The 27,941-nt window shown below is 49.5% G+C and overlaps 6 protein-coding genes across 6 annotated transcripts; 3 read left to right on the plus strand and 3 right to left on the minus strand.

Moving 5' to 3' along the window:
• Positions 1-1,290: 1,290 nt before the first annotated feature.
• Positions 1,291-4,564, minus strand: ETH_00001770 (replication factor-A C terminal domain-containing protein, putative; the record flags this gene model as incomplete). Its single annotated transcript, XM_013377559.1, has 13 exons — positions 1,291-1,347; positions 1,460-1,507; positions 1,610-1,747; positions 1,944-2,035; positions 2,183-2,267; positions 2,395-2,577; positions 2,704-2,823; positions 2,955-3,143; positions 3,313-3,423; positions 3,582-3,672; positions 3,841-3,980; positions 4,280-4,415; positions 4,527-4,564. The coding sequence occupies 13 exons, from the start codon at positions 4,562-4,564 to the stop codon at positions 1,291-1,293; spliced, it is 1,428 nt and encodes a 475-aa protein (XP_013233013.1).
• A 3,642-nt stretch (positions 4,565-8,206) lies between these two features.
• Positions 8,207-11,212, plus strand: ETH_00001775 (uncharacterized protein; the record flags this gene model as incomplete). Its single annotated transcript, XM_013377560.1, has 12 exons — positions 8,207-8,248; positions 8,530-8,723; positions 8,838-9,270; positions 9,441-9,492; positions 9,606-9,675; positions 9,885-9,924; positions 10,020-10,084; positions 10,385-10,445; positions 10,632-10,710; positions 10,834-10,872; positions 10,982-11,048; positions 11,173-11,212. 12 exons carry the CDS (start codon positions 8,207-8,209, stop codon positions 11,210-11,212), a joined length of 1,182 nt encoding a protein of 393 aa, XP_013233014.1.
• A 938-nt stretch (positions 11,213-12,150) lies between these two features.
• ETH_00001780 (mitochondrial import inner membrane translocase subunit Tim17 domain-contraining protein, putative) lies at positions 12,151-13,139 on the minus strand (the record flags this gene model as incomplete). The annotated part of the gene is made up of 3 exons (XM_013377561.1): positions 12,151-12,186; positions 12,392-12,570; positions 12,851-13,139. The coding sequence occupies 3 exons, from the start codon at positions 13,137-13,139 to the stop codon at positions 12,151-12,153; spliced, it is 504 nt and encodes a 167-aa protein (XP_013233015.1).
• Positions 13,140-13,720: 581 nt separating this feature from the next.
• ETH_00001785 (helicase associated domain-containing protein, putative) lies at positions 13,721-18,000 on the plus strand (the record flags this gene model as incomplete). The annotated part of the gene is made up of 8 exons (XM_013377562.1): positions 13,721-15,290; positions 15,492-15,695; positions 15,925-16,523; positions 16,635-17,003; positions 17,199-17,305; positions 17,514-17,601; positions 17,717-17,772; positions 17,940-18,000. The coding sequence occupies 8 exons, from the start codon at positions 13,721-13,723 to the stop codon at positions 17,998-18,000; spliced, it is 3,054 nt and encodes a 1,017-aa protein (XP_013233016.1).
• A 1,406-nt stretch (positions 18,001-19,406) lies between these two features.
• ETH_00001790 (uncharacterized protein) lies at positions 19,407-20,552 on the plus strand (the record flags this gene model as incomplete). Its single annotated transcript, XM_013377563.1, has 1 exon — positions 19,407-20,552. The coding sequence occupies one exon, from the start codon at positions 19,407-19,409 to the stop codon at positions 20,550-20,552; it is 1,146 nt and encodes a 381-aa protein (XP_013233017.1).
• Positions 20,553-21,282: 730 nt separating this feature from the next.
• Positions 21,283-24,622, minus strand: ETH_00001795 (Phosphatidylinositol transfer-like protein II, related; the record flags this gene model as incomplete). The annotated part of the gene is made up of 11 exons (XM_013377564.1): positions 21,283-21,354; positions 21,541-21,640; positions 21,794-21,843; positions 21,947-22,027; positions 22,202-22,274; positions 22,449-22,551; positions 22,662-22,816; positions 22,951-23,043; positions 23,217-23,316; positions 23,588-23,837; positions 23,987-24,622. The coding sequence occupies 11 exons, from the start codon at positions 24,620-24,622 to the stop codon at positions 21,283-21,285; spliced, it is 1,713 nt and encodes a 570-aa protein (XP_013233018.1).
• Positions 24,623-27,941: the final 3,319 nt, after the last annotated feature.

The following is a 27,941-nucleotide window of genomic DNA, read 5'->3' on the forward strand; positions in this document are numbered from 1 at the left end:
AATGTTGGGGGCGACGACGCTAAAGCTCGAAACCCAGAGGGCTTGTGAAGCTTTCAGATGCGCATTTGAAGCCGCGAAGCAAAGTAAAATATGTGCGTCTTTTGCCAATAAGAATGATGGGACAGCAGAACACCAACAGCCCGCCAGTGTCCCAGGGGGTCATTGCGGGCGTCCCCGCCTTCCTCCCCTTCAGGCAGTTCTGAAAGCCAAATGCTTGAGTTCGAAGACATGCAATTGAAAGGAACCAAGGAAGTCGAATTCCGCGAGGATTACCTCGTGGTACCTCATGGGCCTTCTGGTGCGTAGTGTTCCGCATGCACAGACGCTGCTCATCGCACTGTTGCGGCAGCCACTCATAAACACGCTTGCAAATCTGTAATTTTCCCTCCAAGGAAAAATACTTAAAATAAGTTAAATGGAGGCGTGCGAACACAAATTTGCATCGAGACAGAGCTGGTCTTGCACAGAATCTGGTATGCAACGACCTAGCGTGGGTGTCTGCTTGTGTCAGAAGTGAAACTCCAGAAAATAGGACGCTTGCCAAGACATGTTAACAAATAACATGCCACCTGCTTCACAATGTAATGCGCGTCCGCAGTGGGTACCCCTGTTTGGGCCCGGAGGGAACTCGGCGCAGTACACGAAGTTCTGGCTGCCCCGGAGCAAAACAGTGCAGGTTCAGTGTGCCTCGAAGATTTTCAAGGCATTTTCGCTTGATGGGGTGAGCGCTCGGCCGTGTGGGGCCCCAAGTGAGCCATAACACTACGACGTGGACGCAGCCTCCGTCTGTTACACTTAAAAGTATGCGGCGTCTCCGCCGCCCACAGCGTAGCCGTTTTCTACTACCTTCGTTAAGTGGCAAACTAAAGCACTTGATCACCCCTCTACAGGGCTTTTATTTGAAAGACGGGAAGAGCATGCACTGAACCTGAAGAGGATACAGTGTGAGTGCCGTTACAGAGCCTCAACCTGCACATTGACTTTTGGGGCAAATATGGTCGGCCACTTCCACCTAGGCACCTTGGCTCAACTAAAAACAGAAGCAGTGCGCTTCGTTCGCCTGAAACTGAGTCTGACGATCACACAGTGCGTCTGTGACTTGTGGGGCTGCTCCTGGTGCCGTCACCACTTCTGTTTGCACAGAGAGACTAGGCACGGGGAACGCTGAAGCCCCTGTAGCTAAGACCCAAAAGCCAATGTTGAGTTCTATGACGACCCAGTCAGCCGGGCTACTGCAGTCGCGGCTGCCTGCCACGTCTACAGGGGTTTCCGCGTTGCGCGTCACCGAAGTCAGTGGGCCTCGATAACCGACCTTTTCGGCTCCCGCTGAAGCCCACTATCACTTTCCTGAGACAAGGCAGCAACAAAAATACATAAAATGCAGTAGCAATGCGTGCTTCAAACTTCCCGGTTGCTAACTTAAGAACAAAACATTTCCTCTGTAGCGCTGCTGGCTGACCTGAAATTTCGACTTCTTGCTCTCGGCGAAGTCGGTTATCGTAGGCACCTACAGAAACCGCAACATCCATGTACTGCAGGTGCTTTTTTTTAATCTGCCTTTGGGGACAGAAGAAGCAGCAGAAGCAACACAAAGGGCGTCACAGCTCACCGCAGTTTTGATTTGCTGGTATAGTAGCAGAGCTAGACTGTGGGAGTCCATCACGTCCACCCTAAGTGCTGTGTATCTCATTCGCTGCTCCCCATTATAGTTGTCAAACTCTGCCTTGACAAGTACGCGGAAGGAATTCTGCACAAAAAGAGTAGAGCGAGTACTTTGCAGCGCCAGCTGATAGCGGGGCTCCGTGATTCTTGATAACGCATTAGGTATCGCTTCCACTAATGAACAATCTGTAGAAATTTCATGCGGGCGAGTTCCCTGTGTGTGGCCCTTAGGATATATCGAACAGTCTGTAAAGATTTAACGCGAGTTCCCTGTGTATGACCTTTAGGATCGATTGCCAGTCGAAGAAAATCTCTTTTTTCTCTGTACTCCAGCCCCGCACTTCCGAAGCAGGAGAGCCAAGGAGCGATTGCCCTAAAAGTCACAACCGAATTCAAAAGCCGAGATAGCTCGATCGAGTCCAGGTGACCACAAAAACTGTGCCGGCTATGTGAACACAAATAAAAGTGCTCATTAGGCTGAACGACGAAAACAAGGTGTAGTGCGTTAGCTGCAAAGTACCCATGTCTGCGAAGCATCTGCAGCTCAGGGAGCCTGTGGCGTCTATGAACGAAGCGAGTAGCATGTACCGCCAATCAGGAGTCACCTGCAGCAAACATGAACAATTGACACGTGCACGTTGCGATGCTGTCTCAATCACTGTTCATCCAGTACTCGTTGCCATAATAAAACAGACCATAACTCGAGTCAAGCTACGACGGGCGGCAACCTACATGGCTAGTGTTGCAAGGATAGCACGAGTATTCATTCGCAGCGTCCTCATGCAATTTCTTGCGACATGTGGGGCAGGCAGCATAGGCATAAATGTCCTGCTGTGGTTGCTCTGACTGCTGCTGTTGTTGCCTTGGCTTCCAGTATATCCGGCGAACTTGGGCTATAAAGGCATAGGTCCCAGGCTGCGGCGAAACGGGCGCAGCGGAAAATATAAACGTGCAGGGACAGAAAAAAAGGCAACGCAGGAAACGAAAGGCAGCAACTGGGCTACAGTAGCGACGCGGCTCAGGAAATAACGAGCTCATTACCTCATTTTTTTCCTTGATATCTTTGATGCTCATTTCCTGCACAGGCTTTCGCTCGTTCGAAGCCCCCTCACTAGGTGGGCCTCCTCGAGACATGTTGTGAAAAGAAAGGCTGCTGCCTGTCTGCACAGCACACCAACAGCACTGCAAGCTGACACGGTCACATTCAGGGTACCCATACGCCGCAAAACACTCAATGAGCCGCCATTTATTCAACAAAAGCAACGGTATCGCCAGTGGCATCTATAGCTTACGGTGGTATACCACTGCAGCATTTCCGCTGCGCTTGCTTCTTCCTCAGACGAAAGAAGCCCTGCGCCCGCCTTTATTATTTGGGAAGACTTCGTGGTGCTGGCACTCCTTGCACCTCGCCAGTCCCTTATGTTAAGGCCCGTAAGTCCGTATACTTGGGGTAAGGGTGCTGACTCAGTTATGGAGTCAACCTATGGGGGAATCGTAGCTCAGAAGAAAAGTTAGGAATATAGTTTCCCAAATTCAGGAATGGCTACAGCGATAACGTTTGGAGCAACAAAGACATCAGCTGCTGACTAGTTAAGACTCAACTGACCAAAAGTTGGCGCGTGGAAGAAACTGGTTGCATTGAGAGCTCACCTGCTCACCCCACAAGCTGACTTCCATTTCCACTTGCGACTTGTCGCGGACCTTCAGCACGCGGCGCTTAAGCTCTTCCCCGCTGCTTCTTGCTATGACAGAAGATATTGGCTGCATGCACACACCCAAATCATCCAGAAATTATAAAGTCACGTAGATTCTGGGTCGAAGTATTCCTGAAAAGCAGTTGTTTCAGCAAGTCGTACGCATGCAAGTGGCACCCTCCATAGCCCCTTTTATTGCACTTACAAGGTGCTCATTTCACATACCTGAACTTCAACGACCACGGCCAGCACATCCGTGGGAAATGGGCACTCTCTTGTAGAGTTGAAGATGCTCCGTAGGGGCATTGTACATAAGCTGCACATACAGCCCAAACCTTAAGGCTCTGGCCCACTCTGCCCCACTCACAGTGAACGCCCGAAAGGGCACTGTCCGAAGCCCTATGAAAAACGATGCTCTCTGAATGCATGAATTCCACTGTTGGCTTTTTCGTTCTAAAGGGAAAGTGCATGCCCCACTAATTACCTCCTTTTTGCATGGATTGACCCGTCATCTTCTGCTGGCTTAATGTCTGAATCGGCTGAGAAGGACAGCTCATAGTTGTTGCTAAGCGTCGAGAAGCGCTTGTTAGCTACGTTGACCCTACCGCGAGAAAAACAGTAAACCTGCAGCTCACAGCACAGGCGAACACTCGGGGCTGCACCTCCAGGGCAAGTGCAACATCAAATCAGCACGAAACCCGATATGATTTTGACGACTTCTAAATCCGCAGAGACAGCTGCAATTACTGCCTGACATTTCCTTTTTCAAGAGCTCCATGCCACTTCTCCGCAGCGTCTCCCCAAAACTTTGCTCGGATTAGGTCCCCCTAAAACGCATGAGCCCTTGAGACAATGACAGAGTTATGCGCATCTCGGGCCGGAAAACGCATAAATTCTGCCGGGACTGTGTATCCACTGCTTACCGCGCAGTCTGTGATGTCAACATGGAAAAATCTGCTGTTGTTTTTCGTGGTCTGCAGCGGGCTTTTGTCAACAACTCGAGCCTTGACCTGCCACCGATGTACATAAGGGTTTAGGGAGCTGATGCTCAAGTACCTCCTGAGCGCGAAGAATCAGCAGAAAAACTGAGAGTATCAACCATGGGTAGGAGCAGGGATATTCAGCAGTAATGCTGATAATACTGCTGCATGATAGCCTTGATAGCCTTACTCGCTGGGTCCACTGGAGGAGACAGCCGAGTCTAGCATTTTAGATGTGGGCTGTTGATGTATGGAGTCCCTCCAAATTAGGCTCTTTCTCTTGTGTACGTAAGAATGAGATATATCGGCTTGCGCAGAAACAGCAGCTTCTGGGGGGAAAACTGCCTAGCAAGCAGAAACGAACGGGTGGTGAAATGTACACGCACTCCGGCGGAAACACCGATGTTCCCGTGGTACAGAAGAAGCAAGCTGCCAACCATCAAAAAGACGAATTGATCTTTAATGGAAGAAAGTCAAATATCCTCAGCAGCACACGGAGAGCCGCGGTAGATTCGTGGCCACTACCACGCCACCCAACCACCTCGGCTACAGAAGACAAAGCCTTCTCAGCAACAAGAGAAATATGTTGGCTCTAGCTCTCTCCGTACGAACACTGGCATTAAGACCTTTTTAGTTCATAAATGGGCCACTTCCGTCCTGCTATTTTTGGGAAAACGCTCCTTAGAATGTGGTGCGGGGTAGACATAGGGGGCGATGGTGGGTGGTACTGGCCAATCGAAGGGCAGCATGCCAGACTAGCCCTTCCATCCCATAATAATTCACTGCGATAAACAACGAAATTGAGCGTTTGTGTCTATGAAAAGAATCCTTGAAGGCTTCTTCAACGAAACCTACAGTTTCATTGTGGTAAGGTCTGTGCCAAATCTTACGACAGAGGAATGAGGAATTTGAAGTGACTGGCATAGTTAGTGTGCATGTGATATTATTATGGGGGACTGCGGAAACTTTTTTCAATGCACACGCTGTTGTTGTATGTTCCTTTAAAACTTCAGTATACTCGTGTGCATGCAGAAAACTACTTTATGCCCGTTACACATGTGGAACTACATGCAATTCAAGTTTGTAGATATCCTGCTCGATATCGATGTGCTAAAAGCTTCAAAAATATGCATTGAGCACCTTAGCAAATTACTATCTTAGGTCTATCTAAATTTCATCGGCGCTTACGCTGCGGACACTATGCAGAGAATGGGTATCAGCAAACCGTCAAGGGGGTAAGCAGTGAGCTAGGGAGTTTACACTGGGCGGCTCTACAAAACCGCAGACATTACAATGATCTTAAGGAGTAAAAACTACAGAAACACCTCGTGCAAGCTGCAGGTCTCCAAGCGGTAAATAACTGGTATCCCTAGTCTGCGGATAACACCGCAATGGGTCACGCGGCTGCAACATCGGGGCTCCACAATCTCGCGATGCACCAATTCCCGCCGTCCGAGTTCTCTCCCAACAGGCAGTATTGAGCAAATACTGAAGGCACACTGTTCCTTCTAGATCGACACGCAGGGTTTTCATACCCCTGTCATGCCCACGCTTGGTCAGCAATCTAGTCCGGCTCGAAAACGGGTCGGTATCAATCTTACGTTCGTTCTTGCACGGAAATTTTACCACTTCAGGTCACGAATTTTTCCATGCCGTTTAGATTAAACGCCTTGTTCAGCTGCAGGCGGCAATATTCGGTGCCCCTGCCATTTGATCTTCTGGCCCAACAGCTCATGCTCTGAGGTATCTGGCCCTCCGATTTTGTCTGCTGCTAGCCCTGTAAGTGACTAGGGAGACGTCCTTACCCAAAATCCAGTAGAGTGCATTCGTGGCACAGGTTTTTGTGGCCTGTTCCTCCTACCTTATCGTACTGAAAATAGGCGACAATGCTTCTTACATGCCATGTTTGACGACGGCTTTGTTTATGTGTCTCGGCCAAATTCTGTAAAGAGAGATAGCGAAAGATAAAATAAACAAGGAATCCACTGGAGACTTAAGGAATAGGCATATCGATTCAAGGATCTACAGCGCCTTCAACGGTCCACAGAATTTGAAATGTCACTGCAAGAGCGCGTCCTGGTTCACATTTGCTGTTTGATGCATCAAGAACCTTTGTCGTACGCCTCCTATCTACTCGCCAGGCCTGGAGGTGGGCTAAAGACACAGTTGGACTCTTATGGATATGCTTCGAAAACAGCAGTGCGTTCCACGCCTTCATGTTCTATCAACATGAACATAGAAGCCTTGTGCCCGTAGTTCGATTCATGGAGCACAGCTGACGAATCGATTCCAGAGTCACGATCCCTGCATTCCCATGTCCAGGTAATTTCCGTCTCAGGCATACTGTGGAGAGACTTATTGCCGGAAAATTTTTGACAGGAGCTTGCCACTCCGCCCAGCTCTAAGTAACCAGTTTGCTGCAAATTGCTAAGAATAAACACGATGTAAGGATTCTTGCAAGCATTGAGGATAGAACAAGCCAGTTTCCCACTCATTTGAGGCGGTCTTCCTTCAGGGGAGCAACTGTGGAAGTCGCGCAAGCTCAAAGGATTTTGGGTACAACTAAGAATGGAGATTTCCACTTACTGGATCACTTGCACACAGGACAGAAGCCAGGCTATGCTCTTCCGCATCAGGTTTACGTTCTTCAAATAACACGTAACAAAAGGATGCACTCACCACGGATAACTGAGTATGCTTTCAGAAAGTTATTGTAGAAAGTGATTGCTAGCATCTAGGCGTTTTTGTAGCCTACCTTTCTAATTGAGGACTATTCACATCCTGGTTTTTCATCCAAAATTTTATTTTAAACACAAATACATATGTTAAGAATATCTAGACATTGAAATGAACCATCATATTCCTCCCGCATGTAAAACGCACGCAGGATAGATCCCACGGCATGAGCAAGATAAAGAGCATGAACAAGAAAGTTCATTTAGTGTTTCACAGCCACATCGAAGAGCCACGCGTAGTTCACAAAAGAAACTGACGATACTGCCGAAAAGCTGTGATGAAATAAGGTCACTTTGGGGACTGCGCCGAAGCATCAGGTTCCAAAACATTATATACATTTGAAGCTGTCATAAGATACGATAATTGTCTACATACAAGCTTCCCACTGGGCAGTTCTGGTATTTCAGTGGGCCAGTCCCGTCAGCCCCAAGTCAAGAGGGACCAACAGAGCGCACACCGCACACTAGGGTAATTTCTCGAGCGCAGCCCTGTACTGCGTTTAAAATTATGGGCGTTTAAAATTTAGAAGATAAATATGAATTGGACTACTCGTGAGCGTGATTGTTTGCATTGGTCTGCACCGACTGGGGCTTCTCACAATACTACGTGCTTAACGTGGTACTGCCAAAGGCTCACTTATGCTGGGTGCTGAAGTCCTCAAGCGATTGTTTACTAGCATCCTGAGGTTTATAGGCTAATCAGAGTCCAATTCAAAGGCCTTGTCACTTAGTGGGATACACAGAAATTGCAGCAACAGCTCGTCGCAGTTGCTGCGCTTGCCTATGAGCCATGGCTTTTCTCCTTTTCACTCCCCTTGTGGAGTAGTCTTGCCCCACAACATTATGTAACCCGGAGATCTCGGTTTCCTTCTCCTTTAGCACTAGCCGCCCCACAGAGAGAACGCTGCTGCGTATATATCTAGAGGCAAGATGCTCTTGTCCAGAAGCGCCGCCACAATCCGGAGCTGTGCCTGTGTGCGTCCACGACTTCCCTTTGCTTTAGCTCATTCAAACGTACGACAACCGCCAGAGCTGCAGCAGCAGCAGCATCTGCGAGTGTTCCAAAGCCCTTGGCAACATATCGCTAGGGGGAACAGGGCTGTCGCCTGCAGCGTCCTAGACCAGACTAGGGGGTATGGTCAGAGGCTGTCCTGTGACCCATGTTCCCTGCGACCCGGTACGCATATGGCCCTAAGTGGTTCGTACCGTCATATCACATTTCACCCTCAGAGAAAAGTCGTTGGACATCGCCTCGTAAGTACACGTAGACCCGATGTGGTAATTCCTTCCATGCCACCCATCTCACACTGTTTCATGATCAAGGCACTTCGCATTTCTCTTCTAACTTTTGCAATGCAGCCGCTCAGGACTGTAGCCTGATCAGTCTGATGGGGTCTTCGCCACCTCGTTTCCCCTAGGCGCTCTAAGGCATAAGAAGTGCTGTGTTATTCATCACAGGAAATCATTGCGGGAAAGCACAGAAGGCGCCGGCTTCTGCCACCGAAGGTCCCGCTGCACCCGTCCGCTGCAGCAGCAGCGGTAGCAGCGGAACGCGCAGCTCCCGGTGTGATAACTCCGGCTGCTCCCCAACAAGATCTTACTTTGTTTGAAGCCTATAAAGATCTGCAGCTACGGTGGAAGCGAACAACAAGGTCTGTAAATGCAGCCGTGTATCGTAACGGAGCCATTAATTTTTGTTGCAGACCTTTCGACTAAGTCCCTATCATTCAGTGAGTTTTGGCCTAATGGTTGCTTTCTTGGATCAGGCAGTCTCGTAAAAAATTCAGTATCGCGAGAAAATGGAGACAGCGTTTGGCGTGCCGGCCACAGCCCGAACCTAAGTGGCTCCTTTTCCTCCACCCACAGATGGGCAAAGGGGCCACTGAAGGGCCTCGGGACCAGAAAATCGGCCGACGTCGGGCCGCCGTGCCTCAACAGCCAGATTCAGAACACCCTACACAGACGCATGAGCAGGCAAGAGAACACAGTGGCTTGCAACAAGGAAACCAAATCGAAGACGGCCAAGAGGAAAAAGAGCAACGCCCTGTAGGGCAGCAACAGGTGATAGCTCCAGCAGAAAACCTTGGAGCATTCCAGCGCTTCCAGGGGACTCACAGCGAGCGACCGTCTTTTCGCCTCTCGTACGACCCCAAGGAAATATTCTGTGTCTTCAAGAGCAGCGCTTCCGCGCAGCACAAGGCAAGACATACTGCACAGCTGAACCAGTTGTGGAAGTGCAGCAGTGGTAGGGCGACCAAATCTGGGACCCCACTACTCGAGCATATTCGTTTAATGCATACATTTTCCCAGCAGCGCGTCCGGACAGGCGAACACTGGGCCCAAAACAGATTTTTGAATTTCGTCTGCAGGTGACAGTGGGAGATCTCGTGCAAACTGAGAAACTGCATAGAAAACAGGCCGGTGCGTGAGACGACAATTCTGTCGAAACCCTGTGCACTGAGGCTACTGCCACTGCTAGTTGCATATGTGCGCCCCGCAAGGCTCGCGGCGATGCGATTTGTCGGTGGCTGCAGGCGACAAGGTTGTGTTTGGAACGGTTCTGATCGCCGGTACACGCGAGTGGACTGTACTCGGCAAGCCCACGTACGCAGTTAGCCCCTACCGCTGCATTAAGTATTAATAGGCACTTGCATCCGACAGCGACTCCACACGATTGGGAACCACAGACAGCGTTGAACTCTCGTAGGGCCCTCCAAGAGGGCTGCAAAAATTGCAAGATGCGCGCATTGCAGGCTGTGTTCGGGTTGATGCTAATGAAATTTTTATTCAACAAAATGTCCATGGCGTTGCAGGGTTCCGTTTGTGCGCGTGAAGGGGGTTATCGAGCAACAGGTTTGTCCATGCGTTTTCGCGGTTTTCACACACGGACTCTTTGGCTGCGGGTAACCGACGGCCGAAGACACAGAACTGTTGGGTGTTGGGTTCAGACTCTATGTGGGGAGACCCTAAGTTTCCGGTACAAGAAAACGAGGAGGTCGTCTCGCTTTCTCAGGCAGGCCGAGCCCTACTGGGCGGGAACTGGGGAAATAGGACGAAATCCGTGTTGGGACCAGACAGCGCACAATGGCCACTACTTAAACTTAGTACCGATAATTTGCAGTGGGCAGTCAGCAAGGCTCCGATGATGGTAGCTTCGTGTTTCCAGCAAACGAACCACCTTATGTTGCGTCCTTCGATTAATATCAGGCCTTCTGCAGCAGACGAATGGCAGCATGCAAATTTGCAGAAGAAAGCCCCCTTTTGTGGCAACTGTAGTTACTTTCTCTATGTAGAGTTGTATCTGCGTGATCAGGATTCGCCACTGGGTGACTATGATTAGAATAGAGGAGATCGAAGTCGATGTGCAAATGAAGGTCGGCCCTTGACTTCCCCCACTGCCCCTCTTCTCCCACATATCTACCTAAACTTATGTTGTTACACTGCGGGTCAACAGTCGCCCAGCTCTCAGCCAAAGTGTCTCAGTGCTGGAACGCGGTGGTGAACTAGCTGATTTTACGAAGTGCCTGTGTGTTTGCACTGTGCACCTGCCACTGCCACAGGAAGACCCCCCAATTCAACGTCCCAAACGTTTGTTGGATCTTTGGGCCAACCGCTGGCTCTACCCTGAGGAACTAGAGGGTGCGCAAAATGTCAAATAGACAGAAACAGGCCCTGCAGACGTCGCCGACAGCCGTGACCCTAATTGGTGACAATTCCCAACAAGAAAGCATCATGTGCTGTTGAGTCTTTTCGGTGATGCAGGCATTAGAACTGACGCCAATGGAAGACCTCTAGTAGAGGGTGAGAAAACTTATAAAATTGTTCTTTCATCAACAGCTGTAGCTGCAGAAGCGACAGAACCAGGCCACAGAAGCAGGGGATACGTGCGTGTTTGCGGTGCTGCGTTCAGCTATTTACAATGGCGAAGAGCACCAGCAGGGCACATATCACCGAAGAGGCTTGGCAGCTTGTTACAGGTTTGTTTTTTGTTCCCGCTGGCACTGCCACTGCTACGGTCGCTACTACTGGCAGTGTAGCGGTTACTCATTAGGAATATATCTGGAATGTATCTGTCGTGGACCTTATAAAATTTGCTTACAGGTGGTTGCCCGACCCAAAAGCAACGCACTGGAAACGCTGAACCGCCTCTTTCAAGAAGTTGACTTGAATGTGCAACTCTGAGTTAGCCAGTTTGCGAAACCAGACCGTTAGCAAATAAAAACATGTGAGATATGGCATGAACAACAAAGGCGCGCAGAACAGACAGGTCAAGCGACTGACACATTTCTCTACGTTTGGTCCTGCGCGTGTCTCTGACTGTTTCCCTCTCCTGCTACGCGTCAAGGCCGACGAACGGCTGGAGAAGCTCCATGATAGCCGCAAAGGCTCCAAAGCCTACGCTGCCAACAGCCATTGCCCGGGGGCCTCCTGGAAAAGCGCAGCAAAAAGCGAGCCTCGGTATCTCAGTATGATTCGCTGTACAGTAGGCGACAAATATTTAGTCCCGCCGTTACCAGTTCAATGAAGAAGCTATATTCGCATTATAGAAATAGGGAGACAATGCAGACTAAGTGAAACACCGACTGCCTGTTTAGCAACATCTCAGGCAATAGCAGTATGATTCGCTGTACAGTAGGCGACAAATATTTAGTCCCGCCGTTACCAGTTCAATGAAGAAGCTATATTCGCATTATAGAAATAGGGAGACAATGCAGACTAAGTGAAACACCGACTGCCTGTTTAGCAACATCTCAGGCAATAGCACTTCCAAGGGGAGCGAAAACTGCTAATGTAGACTAAATCCTCTTGGAAAAGTGTCGCAAGAGAGGCAACAGGCATACAAATGCCCGCGGCAAGATGGAGCAAGAAAAACGCGACATATACGCAGGTCATTTAGTGGCTGGAGCCTTCTACATGAGCGAAGCATGGGGGAACCCAAAAACCCAAGGAGTTTCGATATTTGCCTTTGATTGCTAAGATAGCGCCTGTCAAGCAGCCTCCGTAAACGGCTCCCCGAAGGTCGTGCGTTGCTCGTGCCTGGGAGAAAAATATAAGGGGAAGATACAGCCTAGCGAAACCTCATGGAGGAGGAACTAGGGGGAGCACTGCCGCGCACTGCAACGAGAGGACAAACTGAATGGAGGCAAGAGAAAGAATGTGTATTTGCAGGGAATGCATTCAAGCGGGATGAGTATCCTGCGGTAGGGATCTACGGTGGGGGCGACTGCGGCCAACTCAGCAGTATTCCTTCAGATACACGAAGACAAACTCTAAAGACCGCAACCGGTTCTTGTGACTGGGGGGTTAAGGTATACCTCACCCTATCAATGATGCATTCCGAAAAGGAATATAAGCCTCCGATCTTTGCGAAGTTTTTTGCGGTAGACGCCACTTCGGGCACAAATGTTTTGTACTGTTCCCTCAGCTGGGCCCTGAGCCCCAATGTGGTATTCACATCAACGGGCTTCATTGTGAAGAGAAATGCACCCAAGAGAATCCCTGCAACCAAGCTCACAAACGGGATTTGACTTGTGGCCACTAGACGCGCGTCAGGACATGCGGAGGACTGGAGAAGTGGTGTAGCCGTTTCAGAAAGCATTACAACAAAAGCAAGACCAAACGAATAGGAGGTGGAAAGTACGCTGAGAATGCCTAGTCTGCCACGCTGATTTTTTCGTACTTCTCTAGCGTATTAAGCTGGTGCTGTTCAATGGATTTTCCCCGCAAGCTGGACAAGGGTCGAACACAGTTTGATAATGTGAGTAAGTGGGTAACCTACCCACAAGGCCGCCTCCTACTCCCATTGTGGCTGCTCTGACAAGACAACCATCGTTAAAGAAACTCTCAACCGCTCTCTGGGCTCTGAGCTGCTGGATGATCTCTGCGCGTTCCCTGCTGTCCTCTTCCCCCTTCATCTCGAAAAGAGATAAGTTACGGTATTGCGGGGAAAGAAATACAGACATGGGGTGGTTGTACATTGTATTTGACAGGAAGCCGCCGCCAGATGAAGTGGAATTCGTACCAAGGGACCCAAGGTGATCATTGCTCACTCCCGATGTCTCCGGCATCAGCAGTGGCTTCCTTTTCTGTTGGATAAAGCACTCGTTTGTCTACCCACACCTTGGTAGTCAATCTTCTGAAATTAAAGTAGATTAATGTTAGGGCATAGAGGCACCAAGGGCCCTTGGGCCAGACGCAGCAGACTGTGTTCTAACAGGGAAACGGCCCGTATGGCAGTACCATGTTACACTTACGCTGTAAAAAATACTTGCTTAATTTCTATAGAGCGTCACTGCTTTGCATGGCTGAAGACTGCATGCTAGCCCTTCAGAACAGCTGCTGTTCAGTCCGTAGGGGGGCCCCAGGGACTCATCCTGGACGAAGACTTCTGTGGAACCGCAGCTCCATCTATTCGTCAGTACATTATCATGTGAATTCTTTTCTGAGGCGCTATTATGCTCTGCGTAAACTGTGCATAATTGTGCCTGCTGCTGCAAAGTACAGGCAAAGCACAAGCAATTGCAGTATCTACCAGCCATAGCAGGAGAACCAAGAACGACGCAATCGAAAGGTGCGGGAGACCACAGTTAGGAATAAATAGTAACCCAAAGCAATGTGGAGTGTAGTCGGCCCACTAACAAACAACTGAATGTGGCACTTGTCGATGGCCGACAGCACAACAACCACAGCACGAGATGCTGTTCCTGAAGTTGATCACTCCCTTAGCTGGTGGCAGGAGCGGCAGCTGCCTTTCTTGGCAGCTACGGAGAACTCAGGTGTTGTCCTGGTAGTCGGTGGTTCTGACGGCTCGGCTGCGCTTCGCTGCTCCGTTATCCTACCGCTCCTCCTCTTACAGCACGACTGGGCTCCTCAGCGAGTACACCGGCACCAGCCCCAGACACATATATTAGTTGCCCTGGAGACAAGAACTGCAGCAGAATCAGCCGCAGCAGCTGCCAGGGAGTGGGGTGGAGGGCGTTATGCATCAAGTATTAGTACACATAAAAGCACCATCAGCAGCAGTACCCAAAACAGCAGCTCTCCTCCCCGCGTCGTGTATCTTACAACTAGGCAGTTGCTGCAGCGGATTCTACAACAGCCGTTGCTATCGAATTGCTGCGTTGTTGCGCTTGAAGTGTCTTTACAACACGGCTTTAGCACCGAACTACTTCTTCCACTACTGCGCAAAGTGAGACGAAAGAAACCTGCGCTGAGGGTGCTGCTACTGCTACCTCCCGCAGCAGTACAGCCGCAATGGACACTGCAGCTGGCCCAATTTTTCGCTTGCAACGAAGACGCAGCAAGGCCAGATGCTGCAATTATTCCGTACAGCTCGGTAAAAGCCCTTGAGGCTGCAGCGCAACAACAGCAGGATTTCCAGCTGCGCTTCTTCACACCGAAAAGCAGCCGATGGGATGTTAAGCAAAAAGAGCCGAAGGCGAGGCCTCAGCAGCAACAGAAGCGGGAGCCCTCAATATCCAGTTCAGACGCTGGGAAGCAGGCAGCAGCAGAACCCTTTACACAGGCTTCAGGCGATGCCGAGTCTTTGGAATGCAGCAGCAGAAACAGTAGAACAAGAAGCAGCAGCGTTTCGTGCGTCTCGTCAGATGAAGTGGTGGTCTTGGGAGTCACCGCAGGGCAGCCGCGCACCGCTCGTGGGAGACCCGCGAAACGGAAGAAGGCCAAAAGCAAAGACAAGAAGCTGCAACAGCGTTTGCGGAAAATCCAGAAAAAGCTTAAGAAGATGAATAGCAGCAGTAACGGCGCCAAGAGCAGCAGGAGCAGAGCAAATGTCAATATCAGTGGGTTTTCACGGGAACAAGCAGCTTGTATCGAGCGAACAGACACGCAGGCCGACGCAGAGCCGCCTAAGCGATTCCTATATAATACCTCGCACGCGACAGAACCACTTTTCGACAGAAACAGCGACGATGAAGCATCATTAGCAGCAACAGCAAGACCCGCTACAGAGCTGGAAACACAAGGAGGAACAACATCTGCGCCCCCACAAGAAGAGCCACCAAAATCTCGCGAGGGTTTAAGCGGCAGTAGAGCAGAGGGTCCGCTGTTGTATGCCAGCCTTCACGAGGAGTCCTCCATTTCTAAAGGAAATTTTTCTTCAGTTTCAATAATATCTGTCACACCACCAACAAAACGCGTAGCTGTTCGCTATCTTAAGAATGCCACCCCCAACTTCGTTGGAGCTGCTGCTGCTGTAGGTGAGCAGCAGCCGCCTGTACAGCCACATGCTTCTTCTACTACTTTTAATTTCTTTTTCTGTAGTCCTTAATATCTGGCTTTTCGTCCGCTTGTGGTACGGACAACAGTGTGGCCTCTGTTTTCTTCAAGAATCGCAAGCGCAGCAAACCAATGATATATTTTCCTGCGGTTTTACCTACTGTGCATGATTTTTGCTGCAGTCTCATTGCTAGTGACTGCTTCTCCAGAGGCACAAGGAGGGGTTTCGCATTGTGGCTCAATATTTGTGTTCGTACCGTCTCAAGAGGATGTCACTGAACTTGCAGAAAAGCTTCAGCACTGCTTACAGGAGGTATTGAAACAGCAGCAACAGCAACAACCGCATTTGCAGAATCCACCGGTGGAGGTCGTTTGTTTGGCTCCAGGTATGCCCGAATATTCTTTCGAAGCGGATTCTGCATTTGCAGTCGTTCAGTGTGTACTCTTGCGTGGGCCAAGAGTTTTCATTCTTTGCGTCTCCCTCTCCCTTCAGTATTTCGCCCCCCGTTTTATCGTCCACAGGTCTTCTGTGTACTAAAACGGATGTAAGCATATTTTCAATATATTTCAATTTTTGTACTTCGGTGCGTATGTGGGTATTTATGCTTTCCACAGATTTAAGCCCCTCCCTGGCGCCCCCCTCCTCCGCCCTCCGCATTTTCATATCCCCTTCTCTTTTCCCTCCTTGTGTGTCGCCCGCCGTTATGCCCATTAGATTTGTCGTAGACTGCATGTACACTCGAAGATCTGTCTTCGATCCATTTCTTCGTCTGCATCGATTCTGCAATGTTCCCATCAGTGGGGCGCTTGCTGACCTGCGGGCATCCTTGGCAGGACGATATGCGGACGGAGGCTGCTGTTACCGGCTCTGCACTGCGAGTGCATTCGCAGCTACTTGTGCGCGAGGTGCTGCCGCATTTGCTGCTGCCGCTGCAACTATCCACAGGGAGGCCTATGGAGAGTTACCAGCGTCGGCCCTGGAAGACATTGCTCCGCTGCTACTACAGCTCAAGGCGCTGGGTGTACATTCTCTGCACCGGCTGCCGTTGTTGCAGCCACCACCCGCTGCTGCTGTTGCTGCTGCTGCTGAACACCTACTGCAGCTTCAGGCGGTAGATGACGGGGGCCGTATAACTAAGCCACTCGGATGCATGATTGCACAGGGCTTACTTTCCCCGGAGCTCACTCGCCTTCTCGTTATCTCTACAGAGCAGGTGTGGCTCTGCCCTGTGGGTGTATGCACAGCTAGGCCCTTCAGCAACAGTGCAAGCAGAGGCCTGGCGTAACAAGCCAGCATCACCACTTCCTACGGTTGTTTTTTTCAGGCGTTTGGATGTTCCGTAGAAGCTGCAGCGGTCTGTGCTCTTCTCGGCGGGCCTCCTGTGTGGCAGCGCCCTGCTTTAGAGAATTGTGGCATGTCTCTAAAGGATCCTTTGGTTGGACAAAACCGTCGGAATGCATCTGCAGCACGGCAGCGGCTTGCGCTGTCTCGCGCGTTGCTTGGAAGTATCGAGGGAGACGCAGTGACAGCCTTGAATGTCTTTAACCAGTACTATGATATAGAAAGCGAACAGGGAGCTGAAGAAGCCTCCAGATGGGCGGAGAAGCACCTTGTTGATGAGCAAGTGATGTGGCGTGCATCAAAGATGCGGAGGGTGATCCTGAATTGGATGCAAAAATCTGGGCTGCCCTTAGTGAGTAACCTGCCGTTCAATTGAAGCGGCCCATTCTTGTTCCAGTAGTCAGACAAGCTAGAGAATGCAGAATCATAGGCGCTACGTGGTGAGTCAGGGCACCACCAGTTGAAGCTGAAACTGCTTCCATGGAAGGTATGCGTAGTGCGGTGTAGCACGCTTGTTCAGTTGCACGGTGGTGTGTGGTGAATGCAGGTGACTTGCAAAGGGGACTGCAAGCCGCTCCTTCGTGCACTGGCGGCAGCATTTTGCCTAAATGTGGCAAAGAAAACACACGACCAGATATACAGGCTGTTCAGACTGTAAGGTTATACATAGTTTATGTACAACTTGGACTTGACTATCCGCGCTCTTACCCTTCTCTAACAATCTTACCGAACAATCGCATGGCGCGCAGGTCCTCAAGATGTGTGCCCATAATGAAACGTCCACGCTGGCGAGGTGCATAGAGCGCATGAGACGTGTAAGCATGCACAACGCCCAGCGCTCTGTGCGTGCGGCACTCTTCAGCCCTGGGTCAGCAAGCTCGCCTCCGTTCGTCATACACCCCTCCTCTGTGCTATCAAACTGCGCGCCTCCATTTGTTGTATATGGGCAGGTGAGCCTCACAAGGTTTCCGTAGAAAGATATTTCCTTATTGCAAATTCATATGTAGGTAAACGGTGTTTCCGTGACGCAGCTAATCCTCCTTCTCCTGCGAGTCGGTTCCTTAGGCTTTCGTGCGGGATGGCTGCGTTTACATGCAGCAAGTAACAGCAATCGATCCACAGTGAGCCTTGCGACACTTTTCTCAACTATACATTTGAGTAGTAGTTTCTTGTGTGCGTAGCTTCGCCTGTTGTGGGTTTCCGGGGCGATCTAGTGCCTGGGTACTCATAAACGTAGCTTCGAATTTCTTCGTGAAAGGTTTGTCATTTTGTGTCTTGGACGTTGCAGATGGCTGCCTGAAGTTGCTCCTCATCTTTTCACGATGAACTCCGCAGAATTCCACACATAGTCATATCAGAGAACAGTAACATCTTTGCAGTGTTTGTGGATTTATTTCCGCACGAGCAAACTCGTATTTCGGCCGGGTTCACGCTTTCCCCATAAAGTTCTCGTGCTGGGCCATGTCTCGTACAACTGAGAAGGAAATTACCGTTATTAAACTTTCTTAGTACCTTGCATCTGACCTTTAAAAGTCTACTGAATGCGATTTCCGTAGACACATCGGAGGGTGGAAGGAAGCAAGACGCCCATTACTTGCGGCTATTCGTGAGTATATGTAGCTTAGATACACTGAATGTCCAACTAGCAGGAACTCGCCGAGTCAAAATGCACGACTGAAATATTGATTTGAGTTGTCACTGAGGGGCAAGCTAGCTGCCACGTGGTCAAGTGAAGCAATGCCTGTGAAGGACTACATGTGATTTAAGCATTGCTGTGATTCACAGCCGGAGGTTGTCACTTGGGAATTATTAGATTGTTGTGCTGCATATACCGGTGTCTGCTTGCCGCGTACCCTTGGCCAGCAGAGTTTTTCGAGGATACAACGGCCCCTGAGTAGCACATTGCATTTACAACAGAGCCTCAGGAAACGATCGCGAGAACACAGAATAAAGATGAATGATCAACCCTAAGTTTGCAAATGTGCTTACAGGCTTCGACAAGAGTGGCTGGATGGACATGGTTGCCTGTTGGCAGGGGTTTCAGCACATCGAGCATGGCGATGTGACTGTGCGCACACATCGCTGCTATCTGTGACAGGGCACTCTAAGGCTTCAGCATGCCTTTAAGGACATATTAATGTTAACATTATTCAAGCAACTCAAAGTAGTTTAGTAGATTACGCGGTGAAGAGCCCGTGCGCTGCACGAAACTGTACCTTGCGTACACGAGTCTCTACAGAGTTGATCTAGAGTCGGCAGCAGACTCCGCAGTGGAAGAGCTCACTGCAAGTGGTCACTGTAAGCTAATATTACCGTAAATAGAATATTAAAGAAGTAGAAGTTTTTCAGTTTGGTGTAGGCTATTATGCTGCTGGTCCGCTGAGCCCACAAATTTTTCAAGAGACATTTTCTCCAGTTGCTAGCGATGGTTCTGTCAGAGACCACCGATTCCCTTCAGCTCGCTGCATTATTTTGCAGGAGCTCTTACATAATCAGAGTCAATAAATTCGGCTAAATTCGAATTGTTTATGTCCTGCTTTTGATATCTACTTTTGAACTTGTCTCAAGTTGCTGGGGGAAGCGCTCAAAGGCTGAGGTGACCACCAAGCCGTAAATAGAAGACAACAGCGGTCAAACAGCTGTCACCGGAAGCTGTCATCAGGGCTTCTTGGATAATTCTATGTACGAATGAGTGCTGGGCTTGCGTATATCTCTGGAGTTTATCGTCTTTCTGCATTTCACCGCTGAAGTTACGATGGACTCTGCAGATGGCGTTGCATGGCAAGTGTTCCCCAGAATAGCCTATGAGCTTACAACAGGAATACGGTGCTCCGAGCTACCATGTAAGGTAAATCTTTATGCGCTTGTCCCGGAGGAGGTACGACTAGGGACCACTGGACCGATGAGTTCTTTCCTAGAAGACGAGAGCTATTCATTGTGGAGGTGGTTTTATAACTGCGCCGCCAAAAATATTCTGATCCGCAGAAAAGAGAAACCTCTGTCGCTCAGAATTTGCCCTTCCCCTACATCCTCAACAGAAATCCCCAAGTACTCAGGAATGGCAACGTGTTGCTCGATGCACCACATAAACCACGTACAGGGGTCACTGGAACTTACTCAGAACACATGTGAGATTGAGCTTGAGGCGTCATATGCCTTCCGGGAGTGGCTTGTTCGAGAGACAGGCCATTCAAACTTTCAAGCAGACTGCCTTGAGCGAGAGGCAAAAGTTGCCGACAAGTATATACAAGCGATTCAAGAAAGACTCAAGAAAGTAAAGATGGCTCGATCCGTTTACAACATGGACCGACAGGATTTCTCTGCGTTTATCCCTGAAGATGCTATCGCGTCTAGTGTTATAACCCGCGTGGAAAGTGAACTGCAGGCGTTGGACATTCAGGAACTGCTGACGCCTTATCCCGTTACGCCACCTCTCACAACGGAAGGTGCAGAACCTCAAGCAAAAGAACAAGCAGCAAGCCGGCCCCCACACAGTGAGCGCGAGCTGGAAAAAGTGCACCCCGAAAGAATCGAATTTTTAACTTTCATATTTGAGTCATGTCTGTTCGCGGCGAACCGCGAAGCTTGCAAACTTGATAGTAACAATGTGCAAAAGGAGGGGATTCCAAGTTGGCACACACCCGCCATTCGTCGCCCTGAAGCGGTTGACAAACCACGACACAACTTGTCTCTGTTCCTCAGTTTCTGTGGACTTGTCCACCCTCTGCAAAAGGGCACGGTAATGCCAGACTGCCTCAAAAGAAGAGAAGTGCGTCGAAGCCGTCAAGCACCTAGAGAGAAGAGAGAAACTGAAGCGAGAGACGAGCTACGGAAAGCTAGAGCACAGGAAAAATCGAAGATAAAAGAACCCTCCAGCGTCTCCCCCAAAGTGGAAAATTAGCTAACAAGTACTCCAAGGAATGTAGAGGTTTTAAGATAGAACACAACCGCCGCCATCAGCCCCCATAGGGAGGATTGCCTTGAGGAGCAAAGGAAACCACTCCTGAGATAACTGGGCAGCAGCAGCACACCCAAAGACGGAGGGAATTTTTTTGCTCACTGATGCAGTGCACTTGAAGGCGTTCTACACTGCTCGACTGAGTCGAGGCCATCGTGGTCCGAATTTCTCCGTCTCTTTTGTAGCACATGCAACTTTTAACGTTTCCGAATAAATTACATAAAATTCCAAACTAAATGGGAAATGCAGCATGTGAAGCTGACTAGTCGTAGTTTTGCGGGATTGATGCAAAGCAGCAAGTTACTATCTATTTCCAACTTGAGATTACAACACTGCTAGAGAAATCGAAATGAGAAAACCGTCAGTGTTATGTCACGACCAAAGCTACGCCGTAGCACCAAGTGAAGGCGACCGCCTTTTAAGCATATACCATACAGCAGCGTAGTCTGTACAAGCCACCTTTCACGCAGAATGTAAATGCTGCAGCAGCGTACGGTTCTCGCGCACGGAGCCTCCCTAGGAAGCTGATCTGCTGATTTCAGCTTCCACTGTGCAAAGACCAGATTAGGGACGTACTGGCACTATTATCCACTTCCAAATGACTCGTTGGTATCTAAATACAACTTTCGAATGCGTGCAGACAGGCAGAACGGGCAGAAGTATGCGCTGTTTGTCACGCAACGCTCGAGGAATCTGAGCTACTGCGCATGATAACTCCAGCTTGTGTGGCTGGCGTGACTTCAATCTGCAGAGATAAACACAAAAGTACTTACAGCATTGGCCTATCAGGACCTGCGAGCTATAAGGGCCGTCTACACCATTACCTAAATCTGCAACCCCTGGCGCCTAAACGGCATTACTGGTACTACGGTACCATCTGCCCGTCTGAATCGAGCTCCAAGTGTTTCTGCTGGACAGTGACCCAGTCTACCTTGTATCGGACACGTCGAGAAGAAATCAATCCCCATGAATTGTCAAATGAGAGGATTAAGGTGCCCTCCTGTTCCGCCGTGACGACACCACTGACTCGCCTATGGCGCACAAGCCTTGAATGAAAATGCAATTGAGTAGAAGCTGGTGTCTTGCATTCCTTGTATGTTTTCTATCAAACTCACGCGTTCACCATGCACAACACCTATATGCATCATACAGGGCTGGTGATGAAGCTCGGTATACAGGCTCACTTGCGAGCAGGGTACTTGCGATGCTCCTCGAGAATGCTCTCGCTCCCTGACTGTACGGCGCAGACTCACAAAATCTGAGCTACTGTAATTCAGCATGCAGGTTCAGGCCAGTTGGTTGCCAGCAGTGCACGTATCGCTTATCTATTGACTCACCTGAGACCTCCAAATTGCGCTGAATCCCACATCAAAGTCTTCAGCAACCCATACCCACTCAACTACAGATTTTTGGGGCACCTGCAACAACCATGAGGCGCAGCAAAAATATTAAATAATTCCTCTTCCCGGTGTTACGGATTGCAAATGGGGAGACGTATCATGCAATCCGTGTCCTGCACGCCCTGGCATTATGGTTTGCTGCCATCAAACATTGACTTTGTCCCGAGTAAAACTTCCGTATGTTGAACGCACAAGCTCCACAGCTTGGTTACATCGCCTTGCCCCCACGTTCAGTATCATGCTTCCTGGACCTAAATCTGTGTCTCTGCAGCAGCAGGACATAACAACGGTCACAATAAGTCTCTGTGTGTGCCAATAGATTCACGACCCATGAATAATGGCGTGTGCTTGTGGATAATGACAAAGACGGATTCTCAATTTTGGATTCTTGATTTCGCACGTCCATCTAAGAGAGACCCAGGAGGGCATATGGCCTTACAGTGGAGGAAAGTCAGCCATTGCAGAGGTGCAAGTGCCACCCAAAGAGGGGGGAAGAGCATAACCTCCAACGTTCCGAACCAAGATATTTTCCGCATCGCTGCCTATAGGCAACACACAACAACACAGCTGCATTCTAGGCAGCTGCAATATAACACTTTGGAAGCAGTGATATCCATTCCAAGGAAGCCTAGCAGTCCGGGCTGTGACTGACTCAAGAGTTTGATCTTGTTGATGGTTCTCTCTCTTAGCCACCCGCGAATAGCCGACCAAAGAGTTGAAAAGGTCCGTGGTGCATTGATGAAATACATAGTACCGATGGATTCCGGGTAATTCTCACTCGCCGAGCTAATTGTCTTTCTAAGCAAACTGAAGAAACCAACAAAAATGGCGGGATTTGTTATCATATGTCCCCATAGAGAAAAATAAAAATGTAAATTTACGTTTTACCACAAGCTACGTCCAGGCGGAGCCTGCTGCAACGCTATTATCAAGCCTCGCACTTCAGAGCTCGCCGATTCAAAATCCGGGTGGAGAGCCCCTGCAAATCGATTATTGAAGTTATTCGAACCATTCTGTTGAACTTACGAGACAGCCTGAAGCAAGAGAACAAGCGAAGACACCGTCCATCGAAATCAACAAAAGCGTACGTAAGTAACACCTCAACTACACAAAATAACACCATGGGTCATGCAAAAGGATGAAACAAGAGCTCAACGCTAATGCAGATAATAGGTCACCCCTTATTCGAATGTCACACGAGACGCACACATCAAGCAGCATGCAGCGAAACTCCAAAATTGATGCATGCCACCGTAGGAAATCGTTCTCCGAGACCACCGAGAATAGGCCATTTACGTCTAATAGCCCTGCACACAAACACAACCAGCACGCCCAAGTTATATTCCAAGTCTTGTAAAGAAAGGGGAACAATGTGCGAGGATTGCTCTTGCGGGTTTGTCACCCTCAGCCTTCATTTAAGAAAGTCAAGCTCGCAATACCGATGCAACCTTCCCAGCTACGTGCCTAAATAAAACCCCCGTCGAGCACCTAAGTGGGCAGTTCAGATTCTTGAACACGGCAAGGTCTCTTAAGAATTTTAACTTTGGCTCGATAAAGCAGGAAAACAATCGTTCCAACCTGGCCGCTCTATCGAAATTATGTTCCCTTGTTTATCTAGGATCACTGAGTCTAACGCCTTGTCGCTGAGGGCTACAAGCAAACTGTTTCCTCCCCCTAGCGCACTAGCTGCAGCCGCTGCTGCAGCACAGATCGTAAGACTGGGGCTTTTGCCTTCGTCACGGCGTAACACAGGATTTGTGGGGAAAAATCTAGTAACTGCCGCATGATTTGGGGAGGCTTCAGGCCTCATAGGCAACAACATCGACTCCTGAAAATGCAACAGCAGGCCCAAAACAGCATGAACAGCAGTGTTTGCACCCGCAGTGGCAATGGAGCGCCAGCACGACGTTGCCTATGGGTGGCAAAGATGACCAAAGGCTCAAAGCTGGCACGGTGGACAGGTTGGAAACTACATACCACAACTGTCCTCCTGTTCTTTGAGGTAAGATTCATTTCTTCCCTCCATTTCATGTGGCGTCGATAGGCATTGCTGGCAGCTGTGACATCATAATCGAAGCCTTGGAAGTAACGCAGGAGCCGCGTGCTACCCGCTAACTCGGGCACCTCAGGATATGCATCTTCGGAATCTGGCATCTCTGCTGTTTCAGTAGGTATTGCACAGCTGTCTTCTGCAGGTCTCGATATCTGCTCCGGGACTGTTGCGGCCGCACGCGTCTCCCTGCCTTTCATAGGCCTGCTGAGGGTGCGGCTGAGGAAGGTAGATTTGGCTTCGGCTGATGCAGACGAGTCAGCTTCTCCATCTATGACGGTGCTCTCAGTCTGAATTTTCCTGCAGAACTCACTTCTGGTCACCCTAGCATTCTCCGTGAAAGCCTTGAAAGCCTCCAGCTGCTTCGCCGAAGGATTCGCAGCCAGGAAGAACTCAGGCGGTCCTTCAACCAGCCGAAAATCATTTGTGCTGGGTGCACTGCACATATGGCTCGTCAGGACTTCCGGCTCTCCAAATTTTGAGCTTTCACTGGGGTAATGGAGCTCTGGTTGCTCCGGAGGATCCAACTGCTGCACCCCGTGCATTTTCTCTCCCGCCTGCATTTTGCCCAGCTGAAGGCGTGAAAAGTACTGATAGTTCCAACCTTAAAGGCTTGACAACCACCCAGCTGCTAACTCAACGGACGCGGGCCAAGACAATGGCTTTAAAAGCCTTTGCAGCAGGACACGACGGGGCCCACAACGGGGCCGACAGCCGCCAGCTTCAAGGCAAGTTGCGGCAAAGGACAGACATAGATTGACGATATGATTAGTTCCGGATTCATGGTTCACCTGCGCACTGTCAAATTAAGCGTATTGAAATAAAGTCAAAGCGGCTGCTGGTTGGACTCGCGTCCCTGTACACTTTGCTGTGTTATCTCGAACGGCTCCCGGCTTGGTGCCGAAAATAGTGGGAAAAGCCTCCTAGAAATAGAAACAGGTCGTGGCATTTCACCTCTACACAGTCTCATTCAAGAAGAAGACCAGCCACGGCTTCAACCTCAACGAGAGGGGAACAGTTGCCTCGTTGCAGCCCGCTCTGTCTCTTAACCAGCGACTGGCTTTAACAACTTGTAGACAGGCTCGTAAAAGGCTGTGTAGTAGTGTAGAAAGGACCTCTGTCATGGGTATTCATCAGCCCTACTGCCGTTAACTGCACAACTACTCGAGCCGCAGCCCTAAACAGATCGTGGAAAAGTAAATATTGGAGCCTCTTCTTGGGAAAAAAACGCACAGTTTTAATCAAATGTGCTCATTATTAGTTCCGAATTTAAGCTGCCAGATTCAGCTTGACGAAGTGAGCTTTACTAACAAAAAACGCACGACGTACTCAGTCACATGCAGGGGCATGCGACCGTGGGCTCCTCTCATGCGAAGTACTTCTGTGGGAAAAATCGCGCCCCATCGGCAAGTATTACAATGAACAGAAAATTTTGATTCTGCGTTGCTAATTTTGCTCAAGACAGCAGCACCTGCGCAGGTTTCTGATTTAAACCCCTTGTGGATTCCACCCAACAACGCTGCGCCGTTCGCAAAGCTCAGAGATTAGGAAACCCTGACTAACTGGCAGCTACTGTGGTTAATCAGAATGTTGTTGCCTTGAAAAGTTAAGCTGCATCTGGCGCAAAATCTTGGACGTTTGTGAATGATTAGGAAAACGCTGCGGAGCAGGCAAACTGAACGATGTGAAATATTGGAAATTGAATGACTTCGATGAAAAGCCTTCCTGAAGCATAACTGCTGTTCTGCCTTAGAAGAGTGCTGGACGCGATTGACACATGGCAAAACAAATCCCAGTCATTGGAGGCTCGACACGCCATAAGCCTCAACACCTGTATTCAGCACGTGCTGGCTTCTATTTTTAACTGCTAGCTTGCATGACTAATGCAGCATTTGAGTAAGAAAAAGGGTCGGAACACCTACACAAAGGCACAATGCGACGGGTTAATGCTCTCCCGGCTATGGCCTATCAGTCTTCCGCCCTTCGTATGCTTTTAGCACGCTACTAGAGACCTAGCGTAAGGTGCACACACAATGTAGCCAGCTGCGTGGTCGTGATGGCTGTTGTATAGCCTGTTGGAGTCTTTCACGACCATATTCCACTCAGTAGCCTACGCTGATAGGTTAGGTCCACAAAGGCATGTGGGAACGAAAGCCAGTTTAGTTGATAACAGTTGCTGCGTGCCAATAATAGGGGGCGCTGAGTCCTCGAGTCAACGGGAAAGCTGTAGCCGCGAATCTTTTGAAGCTTACGACGCACCTTGCATCCGATTGGTGTGGATGCAGGTACCTCTGAATTCGGCGCTCACATTGAGCTGCTCAGTATCTCAAGTTCCACGTAGCCTCGATGTCTCAGGCAGCCGGGAGGGCGGAGTGGTTCGTTCCTTCCAATGCTGCGCTCTGCAACGTGCCAACTCGTTTTGTCCGACTTTTTGTGGCAAACGTTTCATTTTCCCTCTATGTGTTGTCCTGCCTGCCTGCTTATTCGCTTCGTGGGTGGAAGTTTCATTGCCCTTTTCAGCTGTCAGTGAAATGTTGCTAATCTGTTGTAGATACCCACAGATTCATGTCAGCTCCAGCGTACATTGCTTGATGGAAGAAGCTCAAATGCCTGTATTGTCTACCGAGGAGCTTCAAATACGCGTACTTACGTTTGAGGTGGGTAACATGGACGGTCTTGAACAAAGAAGCGACTGAAATGCCGGAAGAAATTTGAAAGGACTTGGTGGGGTTAGAGCAGAGATGGCACTTGCGATTCGGGTTTCTGAATCATTCCGTCGGCATCCTGCAGTGCAAGAAAATCCAACGAAACGATGATGTGCAGGCTTGTGGAGGGGCATCACAGACGAACGTTTGTCTTCTTCACAAAGATGAAGATGACAATAACTAAAGGCCTCTACCACTCACTCTCGTGTTTATGAGCGGGTCCACCCGTCACCACCCCCTAACTCAACGGCAGCGCCGAACAAGGGAGAAAAAGCTGTACGTTTATTTATGGGTCACACTCCTGAATTTAGTTGGAGTAGAAGGCAAATGGTGGTGGCTTTACCGCTGTTAGCAGTTGAGGGAAAGCATGCCTTCTGTCTACCGTCGCTGTTCCCATCACATTGCTGGAGTTGGAAAAGAAAGTCCCGGCAGTAAGCAAGTAGGACAGCATACATAGGAATGCGAAAAACGAAGTTGGAACTTATCCGTGGTGGGAATGCGGCGGCACTTCGGGACACGCTTCAGGCTGCCGAAGCAGAAAATAGCCGTTGAGGCGAATAGCTGACACTGTGAAGTGTACGACCGAGGCCGTCAGGAAGTGCATATATGGAAGTAACAAGAAGAAAAAGCAGACCAAAATTCCAGGAATGGCGCTTTTTTTAAGGGTGGAAATACGTGGGATGGTGCCTGGGAGGTTTTCCCAGTTAACTAAAATTGTTATATATCTGTCTGGGGATCTATGCCGTGTTGATGCAGAAATTTTTGGCTATACCTCATGCAGTGTCCGAACAAAAGCAACGCAGCTCGTGTTCATCAAGGCAAAGCGTTTGCTTAAGGTGGTTACCTGTTATAAGCGACAGTATTTGCGTCTTACTGAAGCAACGCTGGTCCAACAAGGCGCCAAATTGACCCAGTGTGAAGGTCTTCGTGGGTAAGCGCGAAAAAATTTGACTTCGAGAATGCCGCTGCTCGTGACGTCATTAGCAATAGGCCTTTCGTCAAATACGTAGCGCGGTGCATTCTAAATTGGTCTCCAGTGAACATACTACTTAATTTTTCCAGAGTGTTAATACTTCAGGGTTGTTCAACAACTCCAACAAACTCGTCTGAATTTGCCTGCAAATCAACTATTTATGGTGCCTTTACCTTAATGATTTCGGGCCGAACGGATATTCAG

Source organism: Eimeria tenella, genomic scaffold, assembly GCF_000499545.2.
Source record: "Eimeria tenella Houghton genomic scaffold, Eth_scaff55, whole genome shotgun sequence".
Lineage (NCBI taxonomy): Eukaryota > Apicomplexa > Conoidasida > Eucoccidiorida > Eimeriidae > Eimeria > Eimeria tenella.